Genomic DNA, 16,225 nt, shown 5'->3' on the forward strand with positions numbered 1-16,225 from the left:
GAGGAGACAAAGTAGGCAGGGGGATATGTTGGGGTGCAGGTGATCAACATGCATTGTTTTTACATGTATGAAATTGTCAAGAATAAATAAAAGGTATTCTATAAAATTTTTTTCTAAGTGCCTACTATATCAAATGCTCCGACTTCACAAAAGTATTTTTTAATGCTCATAACATACTAGTAAGATGAGTAGTAGCATTTCAGCTTTCTAAATCTATAACTAGTAAAATCGTTTTCCTAATATTATAGCTATTAGGCAGTGGAATTAAGATTGAATCTAGGTCTTAGACTAGATCCCCTCCCTGCGCCAAACATCCCCTTTTCTCTATGCCTCCTGCTCTCTACCTACATGGACAGCGACATTACAATATGGTAAAGGGGCAACTTAACATTTCCGTTACAGTGGTTTCAACTAAGTGCGTGTGCAATGAATGTGTACTAAATGCAAGAGATTGTGGAAGAGGACTTGTGTAAAGCCGAGGTCCTCACCTTCTGGGAGACAGACATCTTCTCAGGAGCTTATAGGCTAGATACCGGCTACCCAGTTACCTGAATATACACCCATTTGGATGTCTCATCAGCAACCCAGCCACAATAAAAGAGAAACATACTTCCTGATGCTACCTCCCTTGTCCCCTCCCCATCCTCTTCTTCAAGTTCTTTAGTGCAAATCCCTGGAAATCACAATACCTTCCCTTCTTTCTTTCATACTACCCACATCCAAATCACAGGTCAATTCTACCAGTTCCTCTTCCCAGACGTCTAGACAATTTCTCATGATGTCCACCACCTGAGTTTTGGCCAAGCCTAGCATGTCACTTGGGAAAAAATATGTTACTGGAACCAGCCCCACAGGACTATCCTGCCACCACTTCTCACCACACACAGCAACATTGCTTTTTTGTGTGTCTTTAACTCTAAGACACACACATCCTACCCAGTCTGTGCACTGCACTCCCTACATTTGGGGCTCTGTTCGATTTGGTGCCTTCCCATTTCCCCAGACAGCGCCTCGCTGACATCCTGTTCCACACAATGGCCACCCCTGGCCTCCTTCTTCCAGACACCGGCTCTTCCTCACTTATACTTTGATGCACTATTTTTGGACCTTACTCCTCATCTGTCCCTTATTCCCCTACACTAACACTACTATGCCCAGAGTCTAGGATGCTCTCTAAGAGATGCGTGTCTTCTAACTGAAAAACACTGCACAAGGAGAGGTGGCCAACAGAAGACGCTGCTTAAGACAATGGATAAACTTCATTTTTTTAATTGTATTTAAAGTCACAGCTATCACAACGGTCCATCCTCAGGGTCTATGTCTGCCCCATTGGCAACTTTCTAGGCTGGGCCATAGCTGTCCCTGTAAGTGCCTCTGCCAGCTGCTGAGCGGGTCATAACTTCATGGGGTTATGCTCTAACTCCTCTCCCCCTTTCTTTCTCCATTTTATCAGGGAGGCAGACATTTTCCATGATGGTCTTGATTAAGCCCCCAGAAACAGCAAGTCTTTGTTAGGGATACCTCTCATTTTTAGGGGCTGATCACTTCCTACCCTCTCCCCTTATCCCTGTCCTCCTGCCCTACTCAGAACAAACATACCTACTTCCTTCCTACACCCTCCTAAACCGACTCCAATGAAGCCATCTCCTCCAGCTTCCCTCCTGGATGGAGGAAGCCAGACATGGAAGCAATGAGGCCTTGCTTCTGGGCTCGTAATCATGGGCCACCTTCATATTGCAGCTAAGGACTAGCTTTTAACATTACATTTAGCTCTTCTCTGTGAAAAACAACATAAAATCCCTACAGCAACTTAGTCGTCAACTACTGTATCTAAATACACGCACACATATATAGTTCTGCTGTATGACTGCGTTTTCAATCTTAGATTAGTGCTGCATCTATACAAACACATATGGACATCTCACCAAAAGCAGGCCGGAAGGAAAACAAAACGTCTGTTGTGTAAGCGTCTCTCTCCTTCCTTCCCGAGACTCCCTGCTTCCACAAATGTGAAGGGCATCTGCTTTACCAAGCGCTCCTCCCTCACCCCAAGTTAATGGCGTCTCCTGCATACAACTTCTGCCTGGAGCTAGAAGCCATCGAGTTTCTCAGAAACTGCTTTTCAGTAAGTCAGTCTTGTTTTGGGTCAGAATACTGAGCTGGGAACTCCTGATTGCCTGTGATGGGAGACCATAGATTCTCTTTTTCCTGTAGTTTCTGCCTGCTCTTTTCCTCCAAGAAGGATTTGCAGGACTAGGTTCCCAATGTGAGGCAAACCGGAGAACTCCACAGTGCCGATGAAGGGGCAGAGTGGGAGCTACTGACTTCAGTTTTTAAAAATCACTAATAAAAACCATCAAGCTCTTCAGTGAAGTGTGAAAGGATCTGTGAACATTCTATTTAAAGCAGCTAGTCACATGACTCAGTCTTTGGTGAAAGCATTTTGGGGTTGCTCAGAAAACCCACATCCTTGCACTGGGACACCTTCAAACACAAACCCTAAACCACAGGTCATGGAATGGCTCCCAGTACTCTCCAATGGGAAGGCGCCATCAGGAGGCTCATGGTTGGCCAAGATGGACACTGTCCAACAAGTGACCAGACAGCTGATGTTTACACAGTTTCTATCCCATCCATGTGCCTTAACATTATGGGCTGGAGAGGTAGCTTGGTGATAGGGTGATTGCTGAGCATGCATCAGGCCCTGGATTCAATCCCTAGCAAAGACAGACAGACAGGAACATGCACATACATACAAATGCTTGCATGTGTGCGCGCGCGCGCACACACACACACACACACACACACAGAGAGAGAGAGAGAGAGAGAGAGAGAGAAAGAGAGAGAATCAGCTGTGATAGCTCATGTGTGCATTGTAGCTATTGTGAAGTTGTAGCAGGAGGCTCACAGCCTATATTACACAGTGATGCCGAATCAAAACACAAAACAAGCCCCAAAACAACAATAAAAAACCTTTATTACATTTAGCATTGAAACAAAAAACAAAAGTGATCAAAGCCTCAGCAACGCATGGAGGAAAAACTCAAGATGCATGCTGCTAAGTGAAAGAAGCCAGTCTGACAGGTGGCATCCTACATGATCCCAACTATGGGCCATTCTGGATAGGAACAAAACTAGTCACAGTAAAGACTGGTGGTTCTTAGTGCTCTGAGGTGTGACACTGGGAGATGGGTAAACATGTAAAGCATAAAGGATACTTAGAGTGGTTAAACTATTCTGGATGGTACTGTAATGCTGGCTATGGGGCCCGCTGCATTGACTAAAACTCACAGAAGGTACAATGTAGAGTAAACTCTAATGCAAACTGTGGCTGTAGTCAATAACAGCCTGTTGATAACTGGCTTAGTTATAAAAAATTTGATGCATAGTGCAAGGAGGTTTTTTTTTATTTTTTTATTTTATTTATTTATTGATTTTTTTGTGGTTTTGTGTTTTCCAATTGGGGGCTAGAGATATAGCTCAAAGGTCAAGAGCATGTACTGTTCTTCCAGAGGGCCTGAGTTTGATTCCCAGCACCTGTGAGAGGTGACTGACCTATGTCAGTTATAATTCTAGTTCCAGGAACATTCAATGCTCCTTCTGGGTTCTATGGGCATTGCACTGACATGTACAAACTCACACATGGAATATACACATACTTAAAAATAAATAAAAGTATTTGTCAAATTTATTTTTACATCTACCTGTTTGTCTATCTTTCTATCTAATGTGTGTGAGTGTGCATGTGTGTGTGTGTGTGTGTGTGTGTGCGCGCGCGCGCGCGCGCGTGCGCGCGCACGCGCTTATGTGCAGAAGTCAGAGGACAACTTGTGGGAGTTGGTTCTCTCCTTTTATCCGGTGAATTCTAGGAGCTAAACTCACCTTGTCAGTCTGTGTGGCAAGTGCTTTCACCAGTCCCCAGCACAAGATTGTAACAATAAAGAAAACGTGTGTGTGTGTGTGTGTGTGTGTGTGTGTGTGTGTGTGTATGTGTGTGTGTGTATGTGTGTGTGTGTGTATGTGTGTGTGAGAGAGGAGAGAAAGAGAGAGAGAGAGAGAGAGAGAGAGAGAGAAGATGAGAGAGAGAGAACTTCTAAATACACACAGAATCTAGAGAACAACCTTGGGTATTCCTTAGGCTCTATCTATCTATCTGTCTGTCTGTCTATCTGTCTATCAGTCTATCTATCTATCTATCTATCTATCTATCTATCTATCTATCTATCTATCTACCTATCAATCTATCTTCTACCTATCATCTATCTCTCTATCATCTATCAACCTATCTATCATCTATCCATCCATCTGTTATCTATCTAGCCATCCATCTATCATCTATCTAGCCATCTATCATCTATCTATCAATCAATCATCTATCTATTTATTGAGACAGGGTCTCTTACTGGTCTTGAACTAGTGTAGGTTAGGCTGGCCAGCCAGTGTGCCCCAGGGATCTTCCTGTCTCTGCCTCCCCAGCACTGGGATCACAGGGGTATTTTACCACACTTGACTTTCTGTGTGGGTTCTGGGGGTCAAGTTCAGGTGTGCCCAGCTAGGCTATCTCCCAGCCTCTAATAGAAAATGTTAAAAAATAAAGTCTCGACACTCAGGAGTCTGGCAGGGCAACTGTCAAGAGCTCAAGGCCAGTCTAGGTGACTCCTCAAGACAAAATGAAATAAAGCCAAGCCATAATAACTATGGTCCAAAGCAAGCTGTCATCAAGAATAAGACCATGAAGTAGAGGACACTTCTACCCCATAAAAGTTGAAGAACAACACATTTCTTCTGTTTTGTTTTTGAGATGGGTCTTGCTGTGATGCCCAGGCTCCTCTCAAATTTCCAGGCTCAAGCAATCCTCCTGCCCAGGTAGCTAGGACTATGGTCCTGTGCCACCACATGGGTCAAAAGACACATACAAACAAGTGTGGTTTGATGCAGTTTCCCAGAGGGAGGAGCCTTTTGATAACAGAACTGAGAGGTAGTGAGATAATTACCTATCTACAACTGGTCCATAAACCTAGCACACGGCCTTTACTCAGGCCACTGAGCATCTATGCTTTGATGAATTTGGTTTTTTTTTCTACCATACTGAACAGTAGATACTGTTGAGTAGTTAAGGGACTGACTATTCAGGCTTATTTGCTGCTTGCTTGAGAGCCTGGACTATTTTTAGGATCCGGTTCATCCATTAAAACACTGCCACCAGTGACTCACATTCCCCAGCAGTCCAACTGAGAAAGAGTGGAATGAAAGAAAAGCCATCAGGGCACACACAGTGAGCACAGCATCATAGCCTTCCATAGGAACACGTGCACCTGCTCACACCGGGAGAAGAAAACAGCAGTGACTATTAAGGAGCCACCAAGGAAGCAAGGGAAGCAGTCACCTCAGGAGGACCTGGGAAGTGATAGACAGCCCTAATAACATGGAGCTCAGCGCTGAGAGCACAGCCAGAGGAAGCGTCAGCCTAGAGCACTTTACAGATGGAACACTTTATGAAGGCGCCGCTGAGCACATCCTGGGTGCTCCAGAAAAGCTGATGTCCAGGAGCATAGGACAGAGGTGGGCCGGCTGCTTTGCCAGTGGGACACTGCAGGACGGAAGTCAAAGACACCCACTGGGGCACTCTCATACAGGAGCTCTCCCAGTAGTGACCCTGCTGTCACCTCACAGATCCCTTATTTTGTACATGGGTGCTCCTGCTGATCTGGAGGGGTGGGCACCCCCAGTGCTCGCTCATGTCCAGCTCCAACTGATGGCTGGATACACATGTTCATGTAGGCTAGCTTGTGTCTACTTAGATTGCCTAGTGGAAGTGGCAATAACGGTTGTCCTCTGCACGGGAGCGGACAACAAGGACACAGGCATGCTCGGAGCAGCTTGCTGTGTTCACTGAGGAAGGCAGTCTTCTGACCAGGGTTGAGGAGACTGCCTGTCTTCCCATTCATTCTTTTTAGAGCACATGATGCTGCATTTTCTCTTCGTCAGCCAACCTCCTCTTTCTCAGGGTTAAAGCCACCTACAGTACAGGGAACACAGTGCCAGGTGCCAGGGCTACTAGATGGTGGAGGGCAGAGTCAGACAGTCTTTTTTTCACTTGAGGTGTCTTTTGATGTGTTTTCCCAGCAGATAATTTGCTTCCTAACCAACAATACCATAATATTCATTCCTTTTTCTTTTCCTTTTCTAAAAGACCATGCTTTACCCTGCAGCCCACGGTTGAGGCATGCCCAAGGCTTACAGCTTCATACTTGGAGAACAGTAAGTAGGTTACATTTGGGAGTGAGCCCAAAGGAAGCGCAGTTGTTGTCCTGTGAGAAGCCCAGGCTGAACCAAGGCACAGAAGGAGCGGGAACCCTGCCCCTGCCTTTGTGGAACGTGCTACCTGTCCGCCTAAAGAGGAAAGAAGCTTGCTTCCCTCGGCCAACACAGGGAGTGATAGCAATGCTTCTAGCTTTCCCCACGGCACTAGTCTACAAGGGTAGAAGAGTGCAGTGTCCGGCAAAGCCACAGAGATGGTGGGTAACAAACACAGAACAGCACTACTACCTCATGTGAACGCCAGACAGAGACAACCCTGGAGGCATCTTTCCACAAGAGCAGTTAGGATTCAGCTTCTTAAAAATAGTCACCAAGGGCCTGGGAACATGCTTAGTGGGTAAGGGCACTTGCCAGGCAAACAGAAGGACCTGAGTTTGAATCCTCAACACCCACATCAAAATCCAGGGTGGCTGTGTGTGCCTGTAACTCCAGCATTGGAGAGCAGACAGCTTTCTGAGACTTGCTGGCCAGTCAGCCTAGCCTAAAGATGAGAGTCCCCATCTCAAGGTTGTAAGGAAGAGAGGTGGGGAGGTAGACACCCAACAGCCTCTCTGGCCTCCTCATTGGGTCTATGGGCTTTAGCACCTACAACACTTACACATACAACACACACACACACACACACACACACACACACACACACACACACCAACATAGATCCCTGCCTCAGTTCCTACTCTATGCATGTGCTGGTTAGCTGGAAGTCATTAAGAGCTCCCCCGAGTATACTTTTTTGGTTACTGAGGCAAATAAAAACAACCAAGTTTGTTCTGGAAGATAGAAAAGCAGACTTAAAAGAAACACAAAACAAAACAAAACAACAACAACAACAAAAAAAAAACAGCCAAGAAGGGTGAAGGGAGGAGAGCTTTAGTAGTACAGCTCTTGACTGGTGATGTAGAAGGAACTAGATTCCAACACACACACACACACACACACACACACACACACACACACACACAAACTATAGACACACATATACACCCCATAGTCAAACACATATGTGCACACACATACTCACCATAGACCAACACACACACATCATAAACACATATACACACCCCATTGACATAGATACACACACAACTGAAAAATCAACAAACAACAGTGAAAAACCAAAGCAAACCCTCCAAACCCAGAAGGTCGTCTGTGGGGAGCATCGTTAGGTTAGTCCGTCTCAGACAAGAGAGGACACCAGCTGACTGGGACTGGGGAAAGTCACTTGCCACACACAAATGCTCGGCTGGGCTTCTGGCTTTCCACACTACCCCTCAGTATTCTCTGTGAAGGACTGTCGAGGTTGTCCGAAGCCAGCCATTCTTGTGGCTTTCTGCTCATAAAGGATTTGCACCCAGGGCCACATAGGTATTTCTATCCTAGGGAAAAACCATCTTTCTCCCACAAGTTCCCTCACTGAATTTGTGATTTTGCTCCTCAAATCCGACAATTTGCTTACTTCTACATTTCCCTGTGGGTGCCAGGGTCAGCTTTATCTAACCAGTTGCAGAGACCTGGGCATCTGCTCAGGCTAGGGAGCAAGGTCCTCCGAGAAACACCTGAGAGGGAGGGCAGCCCATGCGAGCTCCATTATTACGTCTGCTGCCATTCTCTCTCCCTTTCCAGACTCCCCTGCCCCCTCTCTCTCTCCTCCGACTCTGATTCAAGACCTGCTACTGTGCGAGCACTGCTTGTCAAGCGTTTCCTCTGAGATGATGTCAGCCAATCTCTGATAGGCTTCTGGAATAAAGCCACAAATCACTGGTTGGGTCTGAGCCTCGCACTTTTATTTAAATGGCCTGAAACCCAAGCAGTCTCTTTAGCAGACCACAGGCCTCTTGTCTGGCTTTGCACTAGCGCTAGCCATCCCAGGAGAGAAAGGCACATTCTGTCTGCTCATCACGATGCTAGAACCCCTGCTGCCGGGCTGTGGGGAGGAGAGAGAAGCAGGGTCTGACTTCACAGGGAAGCCAGTTTCTCCATGGCTTGCATATTAAGTTTTCAGAGTTCTGAGCCGAGGCAAACACACAAAGACGGTTGCCCTTCCAGGCTGAAGAGGGTTGTGGGCTTAAGTCTTGGGCTTGTTGGTCTGTTTGGACCTGGGTGTGCAATCCCCAGTCTACAGTAGCTGAATTTATTCTCCAGCTGAAAGGTGCTACTCAGAAGAGAATATCATTTTCAAAACTGGACTGGGAATATAGCTCAGTGGAGTGCTCACCTCGCAGGCATGAGGCCCTGGGTTCAATTACCAGCTGTGAAACAAATAAACAAATCAACATTTTGCCTAATTGCCTCTGGTCATAATCATGTTCTAAGGACTAAAACTATGAGGAAGAACGCATTCTGGCCTATTTCCATGGTTTGCCTAGGGCCAGGGAGTCCATTCTGCTGACATTATTTCACATTGGAAGTGAGCAACAGCCTCATATAAAACTTTAAATACACTATCATCTTCTCAGAATCAGAACTCTCCAGAAAACTTTCTCAGCCCTTGCAAAATACTGAATGACAATGGTCTCTATCCACAAAGACCATGCTAGGTTAAAAGGTTTCAGGGAAGCAGGGCCTATGACTTTGAGCAAGGTCCCACCTCTGGTCTTTCAGGGGATGTGCCTAGATGGAGACAAGCCTGGCTGACTCTCAGCGATGTGGTCAGTAAGTACATGCTGGAAGATGATTTAAGATTCTGGAAAGGAGGCTGAGATGTAGCTCAATTGGTAAAGTCCTTGTAGCAGGCATGAGGCCCAGGGTTCGATTTCCAGCACCTAATTACACTGGGTATGGTGGCATATGCCTGTAACCCCAGAACTCTGGAGATGGAGGCAGGAGGATCAGACGTTCACAGGCACCTTTAGCTGTTGTGAAGTTGAAGACATACTGGGTATCTGTGTCTTCCTACTTTGCGACTTCTGGCACGTAGTTTAGGTCACATGGCATTAAACTACCCCCACCCCCTAAAACCCCAATGACAAGAACTCCACCCCATGACACGTCTTCAGGACCCATCACACTATCTGTGGTGGCTCTCTCTTAAGGAAGCTCTTCTTCAGCACTAAAGGGTCTGTCTCTTTCTAGAGGGCTCCAGCATGGCTGGCTGCCTATAGCCACGGTGCCCTAGCTTTCCTAACAAAGCTCATCTGGAGGGTAATTTGTCTCAGTTTCCTTTCTCCTGAATCACTACAAGCACCACCCACTTCCCTTATAGTAGCTGGTACCAATGGGAACCCTACCTGCCAGAAGCAATTACCTTGCCAGGAGATGACAGAATGGGGGTAGGGGCCCCCTACCTGTATGACCCTGGTGAGGGTTACCTGGGCTCGATGTTCACCAACGGCAAATTGTATCACGGCCACACCGGGGCTGTGACTGTCCTCAACCCTCTCCACTGTGCTGGAGTCGATCTTGAGGTCATTGCTAATCTCTGCGCTTTGGATGAAGTCCTCCGTCTTCAGGTCCTCCACCTTTTTCAGCTCCCCGTTGGCCAGTTGGATGATCGAGCCTTTCATGAAATAGGGTGGCAGCGTGGGTGGCGCCGTGGCAGGGGATGCCACCGACTGTACCACTGGCAGGTGGATCTGGGCCTGCACCATGGCTGGGTAGGCGGCCTGAGTGACCAGGGCCTCAGGGTTGAAGTTCTCGCTCTTGGGCAGGGCGGTGGTGACAAACGTGTGAGGCACGGCAGCAAACTGGGGTGACGATGTGGCTATGGCCGAGGCTGCCCCAGGTGTGTCCATGTCAGGGCTGCCCACTGGGATGAGCAGGGGCTGGGTGCCTGGGATCACCAGGTGCTGAGGCAGACTGCCGGCGTAGGTGATCGCTTGCTGCTGGCCACTCAGGTAGCCGATGACAGGAGGCTGAGTCCCCGCATAGAAGGCCGTGGCTGGTAGGCCCACCGGGAGAGGCTCTGATGCACTGTGTGTGGTCTGAATGACCGTGTGGGGGGACAGTGCATAGGATCTGTGGCTGGGCTTCCCTAAGTGCAGGCCGCTCTTGTCATTGAGGGTGGATGGGGAGGCCTCTCGATGTGTGGCCTGCTGCGCCTCCAGGTCGGCTGAGGGTGTGTTGCTGTTGGGCAGGACCATCACAGATCCGCGGACCCCAGCGGTGTCACGACTGCTGTAGTCTGCTGGGCTTGGGTGGACCACCACATGCCTGGAATCATAGGGATGAGGCACTGATTTGCCGCTTGCCTTTCCCAGGCTCAGCTCCACAGAGGATGGTGCCGCATACCTCCGGCTCTTCTCCATCTCCCCATTCAGGACCTCCTTGGCCTGCATAGCCTGCTGCAACCTGCTGCTTTCTGCTTTTTTGGTGGACTCCCGAGGAACAAAGTGGCCTCCAGCGTCGCTGTATTGCACGACCACCTGGGACGAGGGCCCCAGGGTGAGTGTGTGCGGGATCATCGTCTGGTGGGGATGGAGGTGGACCGGGATGGGTGGAGGAGATGCTGCCCGCCCAGAGCTCTGTGGAGAGCTGGAAATATGAATGTACTGGTTCTGCTGGGTGGGTGGAGGGGACCCCGGGGTGACTAGTCCCGCTGCCCTGCTGAGGTGCTGCGGCGGTGGGGGTTCCACCTTGTGTCCTGGTGCCTGGCTCAGACTGCCCATGTTGGCCAGCAGGGTGGAATAGGCCTCCAGCTGGGAGCGCTGGGATGGAGTGGTGGCCCCTGCAGCTGAGGCCACCGAACTGGTGACCGGGTTGCCCGATGGGGAGATTAGCTGGGAGGGGATAAAGCCAGCGTAGGGCCCACTGTATTGGGAGGACCCAATGAACTGGAAGGTGTGTGACAGGTGGGCGTACTGCACGGGAGACACCGGGGTCCCTGACTGAGGAGGAGGGTACACCGTGGGCAGCGTGGTGGCTGTGGGGACTGACCTGGGGGCACTAGGTGGGGAGTAGTCCAGCCCTGCGGACAGTGCTTTATGTAAACCCATTCCTTGTAAACCAAGCTCCCCGGAAGTCCCTGCTGGCCCATGCCGCCCACCCCCATGGCCGCGGCTGCCAGGGGTGCTGGGGAGCCACGCCACACCCTCCACGCAGTGGTTGTCGCTGGGCAGAGCAGTGGCCTTCTCCTCCGAGGGCCGGCTGGTGGCGGGGATCTCACGTTTCTTGGGAGGCAGGCATTCATTGCTCCGCTCTTGGTTGGATTTCATTTTTCGCCGTCCCCCCTCCACGGTGGCTGTTTCACTGGCTGGCTGGCTCTGGTTTTAGTCTGATAAACAGAGAGTCACATTGGATTTCTGTAGGGGATCCAGGCCCTTCATGAGGAATCATCTCCCCGTGGGTTCGCTAGGCTGGCAGTAGCAGCTGCGGATTCTGAGAAGGGGAAGAAACCAGGGGTGGGGGGATGGGGACAGGAAAGAGGGAGGAGGGGGGAAGAAAATCACAACATCAGCTCTGGAGGAAAAACTCCATCAAGCCAAACCAACCAATCAACCCACTTGCCAACCAAAACCATTATTACCAACAAGGTTAAGAGGAGACCCTGGATTCAGTTGGAATTCCAAAAGTAGATTATAGCCCAACTGTTAAAATAGATTAAAATATAGCTAGGCTAATGAGCTAATAAGAATCAAGAAAATAAGTAAGTTTAAGGGTGCACTTTTCTTAAACATTTGCTTATTTGCTTACGATTTATTTATTTTTATATTTGTGTGTGTGTGTGTGTGTGTGTGTGTGTGTGTGTGTGTGTGTGTGTGTATGCCTGTGCGAGTTTATGTATGCATGTGCCAGTGCCCAGAGGCCGGAAGAGGGCATTGGATCCCTTGGTGCTGGAGTTAAACGGGCAGTTTTAAACCACCATGTTGGTGCTGGGACCAGAGCCTGGGTGCCCTACAAGAACAGTAAACTCTTGACCACCAGCCATCTCTCCAGCCCAGATGTGCTTTCTTAATAAAATAGAGTAGGCAACTCAAACATTTCTCCACACCTTCTCTCCTCTTCCACATTTTTTTTTTCTTCTTGGTGGGGGTAGATAATCAATTTTTCTTTTCTTTTTCATACGGGGTCTCTTGTTGCTCTGGCTGGCCTCAAATTGGCTGTGTAATGGAGGCTGGTCTTGAATTCATGATCCTCCTGCCTCAGCCTCCCTAGGGTTGGGATCACAGGTGTCTGGCACTCTGCCTATTTTTTGTAGATGAAATTTCTTTCACAAAAAGGTTGGTGCCATTACTCATCACCTGAGTGTAACATGAATCTTAAAGGTCTTATTAATAAAAAAAAAATAAAAACAAAAACGGAGCCAGATATTGGGGTGAAAGCTGAAAGATCAGAGAAACAGAACAAGCCAGCCATGTTCTTACCTCTACAAAATCCTCAGCCTCAAGAGAGGGACTTCCTGTTTACTCACACATTATATACCCTTTCTGTGCCCTGCCATCTTCCTTCCTTCCTAGTGCTGGGATTAAAGGCATGTGTGCTTCCCAGTACTGGGATTAAAGGTGTGTCCCACCACTGCCTGGCTCTGTTTCCAGTGTGGCCTTGAACTCACAGAGATCTGTCTGCCTCCCGAGTGATAGGATCAAATGTGTGTGCCACCACTGTCTGGCCTCTGTATCTAATCTAGTGGCTGGCTCTGTCCTCTGATCCTCTGGCAAGCTTTACTAGGGTACACAACATATCATCACACCTGAGCAACTTTATCGAAGTCAAATGAGATCCCAAGAGCTGAGCTTGGGAAGATGCAGATTTGGAAGAGAGATGCTTGGTAGGTCTTCAGGCTATTTCTTCATCTTCAGATGCCAGAACCAATGCTCTTAAAATTTCACCTGGTGCCATGCTACTCTCAATTGGGTGGTGTCCTCTTTCCTAACAGCACTTCCCACACATATACCCATGTATCCCAACTCAACAGCAGCAGTCCAAAATAATTCTGCTCACTATAAGTCTCAAGAGAATTCCAAGTGCAGCAATTTACAGGGTAACACTAAGAAATCTTTGAGACTGTTACAAAAATAATTTTAGTTTAAAAAAAACAAAAACCCAAACACAATCTATAAGATTAAGCCTGACATGGTGGCTCATGCTTATAATCCCAGCACTTTAAAGGCTGAGGCAGGAGGATGAACACAAACTTGAGGCTTTCCTGGGCTACATATCAGATGCTATCTCATAAAAATGATGAATACACAATTATGTAAATGAAATAAAGCCAAGACTTTGGAAGTTTCCTTAAGTAGAGTGGAGTACTTGCTTCATCCATATCTTTTCCCTTCCGAGTTTGTCTTTGAATACACTCTCCCTATCATCTCCTCCTCTTCCCCCAGCAGGTTCCAGTTCACCCAGAGCAGGGGATGAGATATTTGCCAGACAAATCACACCTATGTGTCCAAAGCCAGCCATGTAGTGACGCAAGGAACTCTTGTGGTGCCATCCTGTCTCAGTCTCACAGAGACACTGAATTCTGCGTCACCACCATCGTGTGAACAGTGTCCACCTGGCACGAGGTAGATGTTCAAGGTGACCAATGTGAAGCGCACTAGCAGCAGTAGGTAAGGATGCTGTCCAAAGGGAGAAGCTGCAGAGGGAAGCAACATCCCAGGCTCTGATTTGGGAGCTGCACTTCTGGGGTGGGACCCTGAATGCATTTCCTCCTTAGATTCTCTTGCCTGTGATCTGACTTCAAAACAGCCCCCCAAACTGGGTGTGGTAATGAGTGCTGTAATCTCAGCCCTTGGAAGGAAGATGCAGTAAGATTGGGATGTTGCAAACCAGCCTGGGCTAAATAGTGAGTTCCAGGCCAGCTTGGGCTACAAAGAAAGATCTTGTCTAAAAGGAGGGAAAAAAAGCAAATGAGCAAGCAAGCAAACAAACAAAATCAAAGCAAACAAACAAACAAAACCTCTAAGCCTTTCCCAAATAAAAACCAAACTCATACTGTAAGCTCCTAATCTTCAGCAATTCAAGCTGTGTCCCAACAGCAAGACCCACAATGCAACAGAACCCTTTGCTCTGTTCCTCCTTCCTGTATCACTCAACTCTAGACTGTTCTCATCAGTGTGTGTGTGTGTGTGTGTGTGTGTGTGTGTGTGTGTGTGTGTGTGTGTAAGAGAGAGACAGAGACAGAGAGAGACAGAGCATGTCACAGTGTGCATGCAGAGGTCAAAGGACAACTTTGGGGATCAGTTCTCACCTTCCACCTTGCTTGAGATGGGGGTCTCATCACTATTGGGTAAGCCAGGCCAGCCATGTGGTACATTGTTTGGCTTTTACATGGGTTCTGGGGATCTGAACTCATATCCTCACGCTTGTGTGGTAAACGCTTTACTCACTGAGCCAGCTTGCCTGCCCCCCACTTTAGACTTTTCCCCTGGTTTTCGACTCCAGTCGGGGTAGCATTGGTTTAAAAGCTCCTATTTGTTTTGTTTCAACATCACCAAGAAATACCACAGCCAAGTGATAAATGACCCAAGAAGCCGCCCCTCCCTCCTGAGTTTGATCAGGTAGACAGAAACCAAGATCGCTCAGGTAGACAATAAAGCGGAGGTGACTGAACACCAGAAAAGTAAGAGATATTACTTCAATAAAACACACTCACAAGACAGCCATTAGACACGGGAACAGACACAAGTAAAAGACTGAAGTTATTCATGCTGAAGAAATTAAAAATAGCATGTACCCGACGATGTAGAAAAGCCCCAAAGCAGGTAAGGAATCGTGTTTCAAATTATCTTTATTCGGCCTGACTCTCTCCTATTTAGAGCACAGAGCATCATTTACGCCCAGTGTTTACAAGTCCACTGCAAGGACAGCCTAAAAATCAAACCCCAAAGTATCAAAAGCGTTGTTACATTTTGCTGTCTGAAATGTGGGTCCTCTGCAAAGAGCAGCCAACCAGTGCTCTACTGAGCTACCCACCTTTCCAGCTCAGTTTCCACTTTCTTATACCAGCTGGCAAGGGGACATAATCATTGCTGCGGTCTACTCAGAGAACTGCTCCCGTGCGGCCTCTGCTGGCGGCCCAGGTGCACTGCCCCATAAAACGCCACAGGATTTCATTAGGGATGTGCAGGCAAGAGTGATATGTCAGAATCAGAAATGAGAGCATTTGCATACCGTAGTAGGCCCAGCCAGCAAGGGAATAGGTTAATTAGCTCAAGGCAGCTTGAGGGAAGAAAACGCAGGGGGCAGGAAAGTCCTTTCAAAGCCAAGTAAAATGTCAAACACATTCAGGAAGTGCCATTAGCAACAGGCAAACAGAAAACTGCCTGAGCGCGTGACTGTAGTATGCAAACCAGGAGCTCCCATGAAGGCTGACTTGGTTCTCAGAGGTACAGGGGCTTATTTATACCACTTATTTGATAGAGGCTGGCTGGCTCTTCAGCCCTGAACACTAACTGGGCTGAGCATCTGCTAATGAACTAACGGGATACATCAAATATCTATTTTTAGTACCAAGGATCACACCCAGCACCTTGCAAATGCCAGGCAGGCGCTCTACCACTTAGATCTAACTCCTGGTATGATGTATCAATGCTGACAAATTCAAGTTTATTCTGAAAAATTATCTATTGGCAAACAGTAGACTCTATGCTAGAGATGGGCTTTGTAAAACAAGGAAAATACAGGAGTGTCTCAGGCTGAACTGACACAAATCTTTACCCGTCATCTTTTTTTGTGATATTTGAAAATTTTTTAATTAAGACATTTATTATTATTATTACTATTATTATTATTATTATTATTGTGTGTGGGTGGGTGACACTTGTACACAGCATGCATGTGGCAATCAGACAATACTGAAGAGCTGGTTTTCTCTTTCCTTGTGTGGGTCCCGGGGAATCGAACTCAGGTCGTCAGGCTTGGTGGTAATGCCTTTATCCACTGAGCTGTCTTTCTGCTTAGAATAACAGATTTAACAGAAGGGGGATCTTGCTGTGTTGTCTGGGCTCAAGAGATGGTCCTGACC

At 47.7% G+C, this 16,225-nt stretch overlaps 1 protein-coding gene across 3 annotated transcripts in view; it reads right to left on the bottom strand.

The window, feature by feature from the left end:
* The window catches only part of Atxn1 (ataxin 1), a 410,907-nt gene that overhangs the window by 13,377 nt on the left and 381,305 nt on the right, over positions 1 to 16,225 (bottom strand). For all 3 annotated transcript variants that reach the window (XM_006972835.4, XM_076573259.1, XM_076573260.1), the window contains one exon: positions 9,630 to 11,634. In XM_006972835.4, coding sequence (XP_006972897.1) covers positions 9,630 to 11,471 — 1,842 coding nt within the window. In that variant the 5' untranslated portion in view covers positions 11,472 to 11,634. The remainder of the gene's footprint in view (positions 1 to 9,629; positions 11,635 to 16,225) is intronic.

Source organism: Peromyscus maniculatus, chromosome 5 (assembly GCF_049852395.1).
Source record: "Peromyscus maniculatus bairdii isolate BWxNUB_F1_BW_parent chromosome 5, HU_Pman_BW_mat_3.1, whole genome shotgun sequence".
Lineage (NCBI taxonomy): Eukaryota > Metazoa > Chordata > Mammalia > Rodentia > Cricetidae > Peromyscus > Peromyscus maniculatus.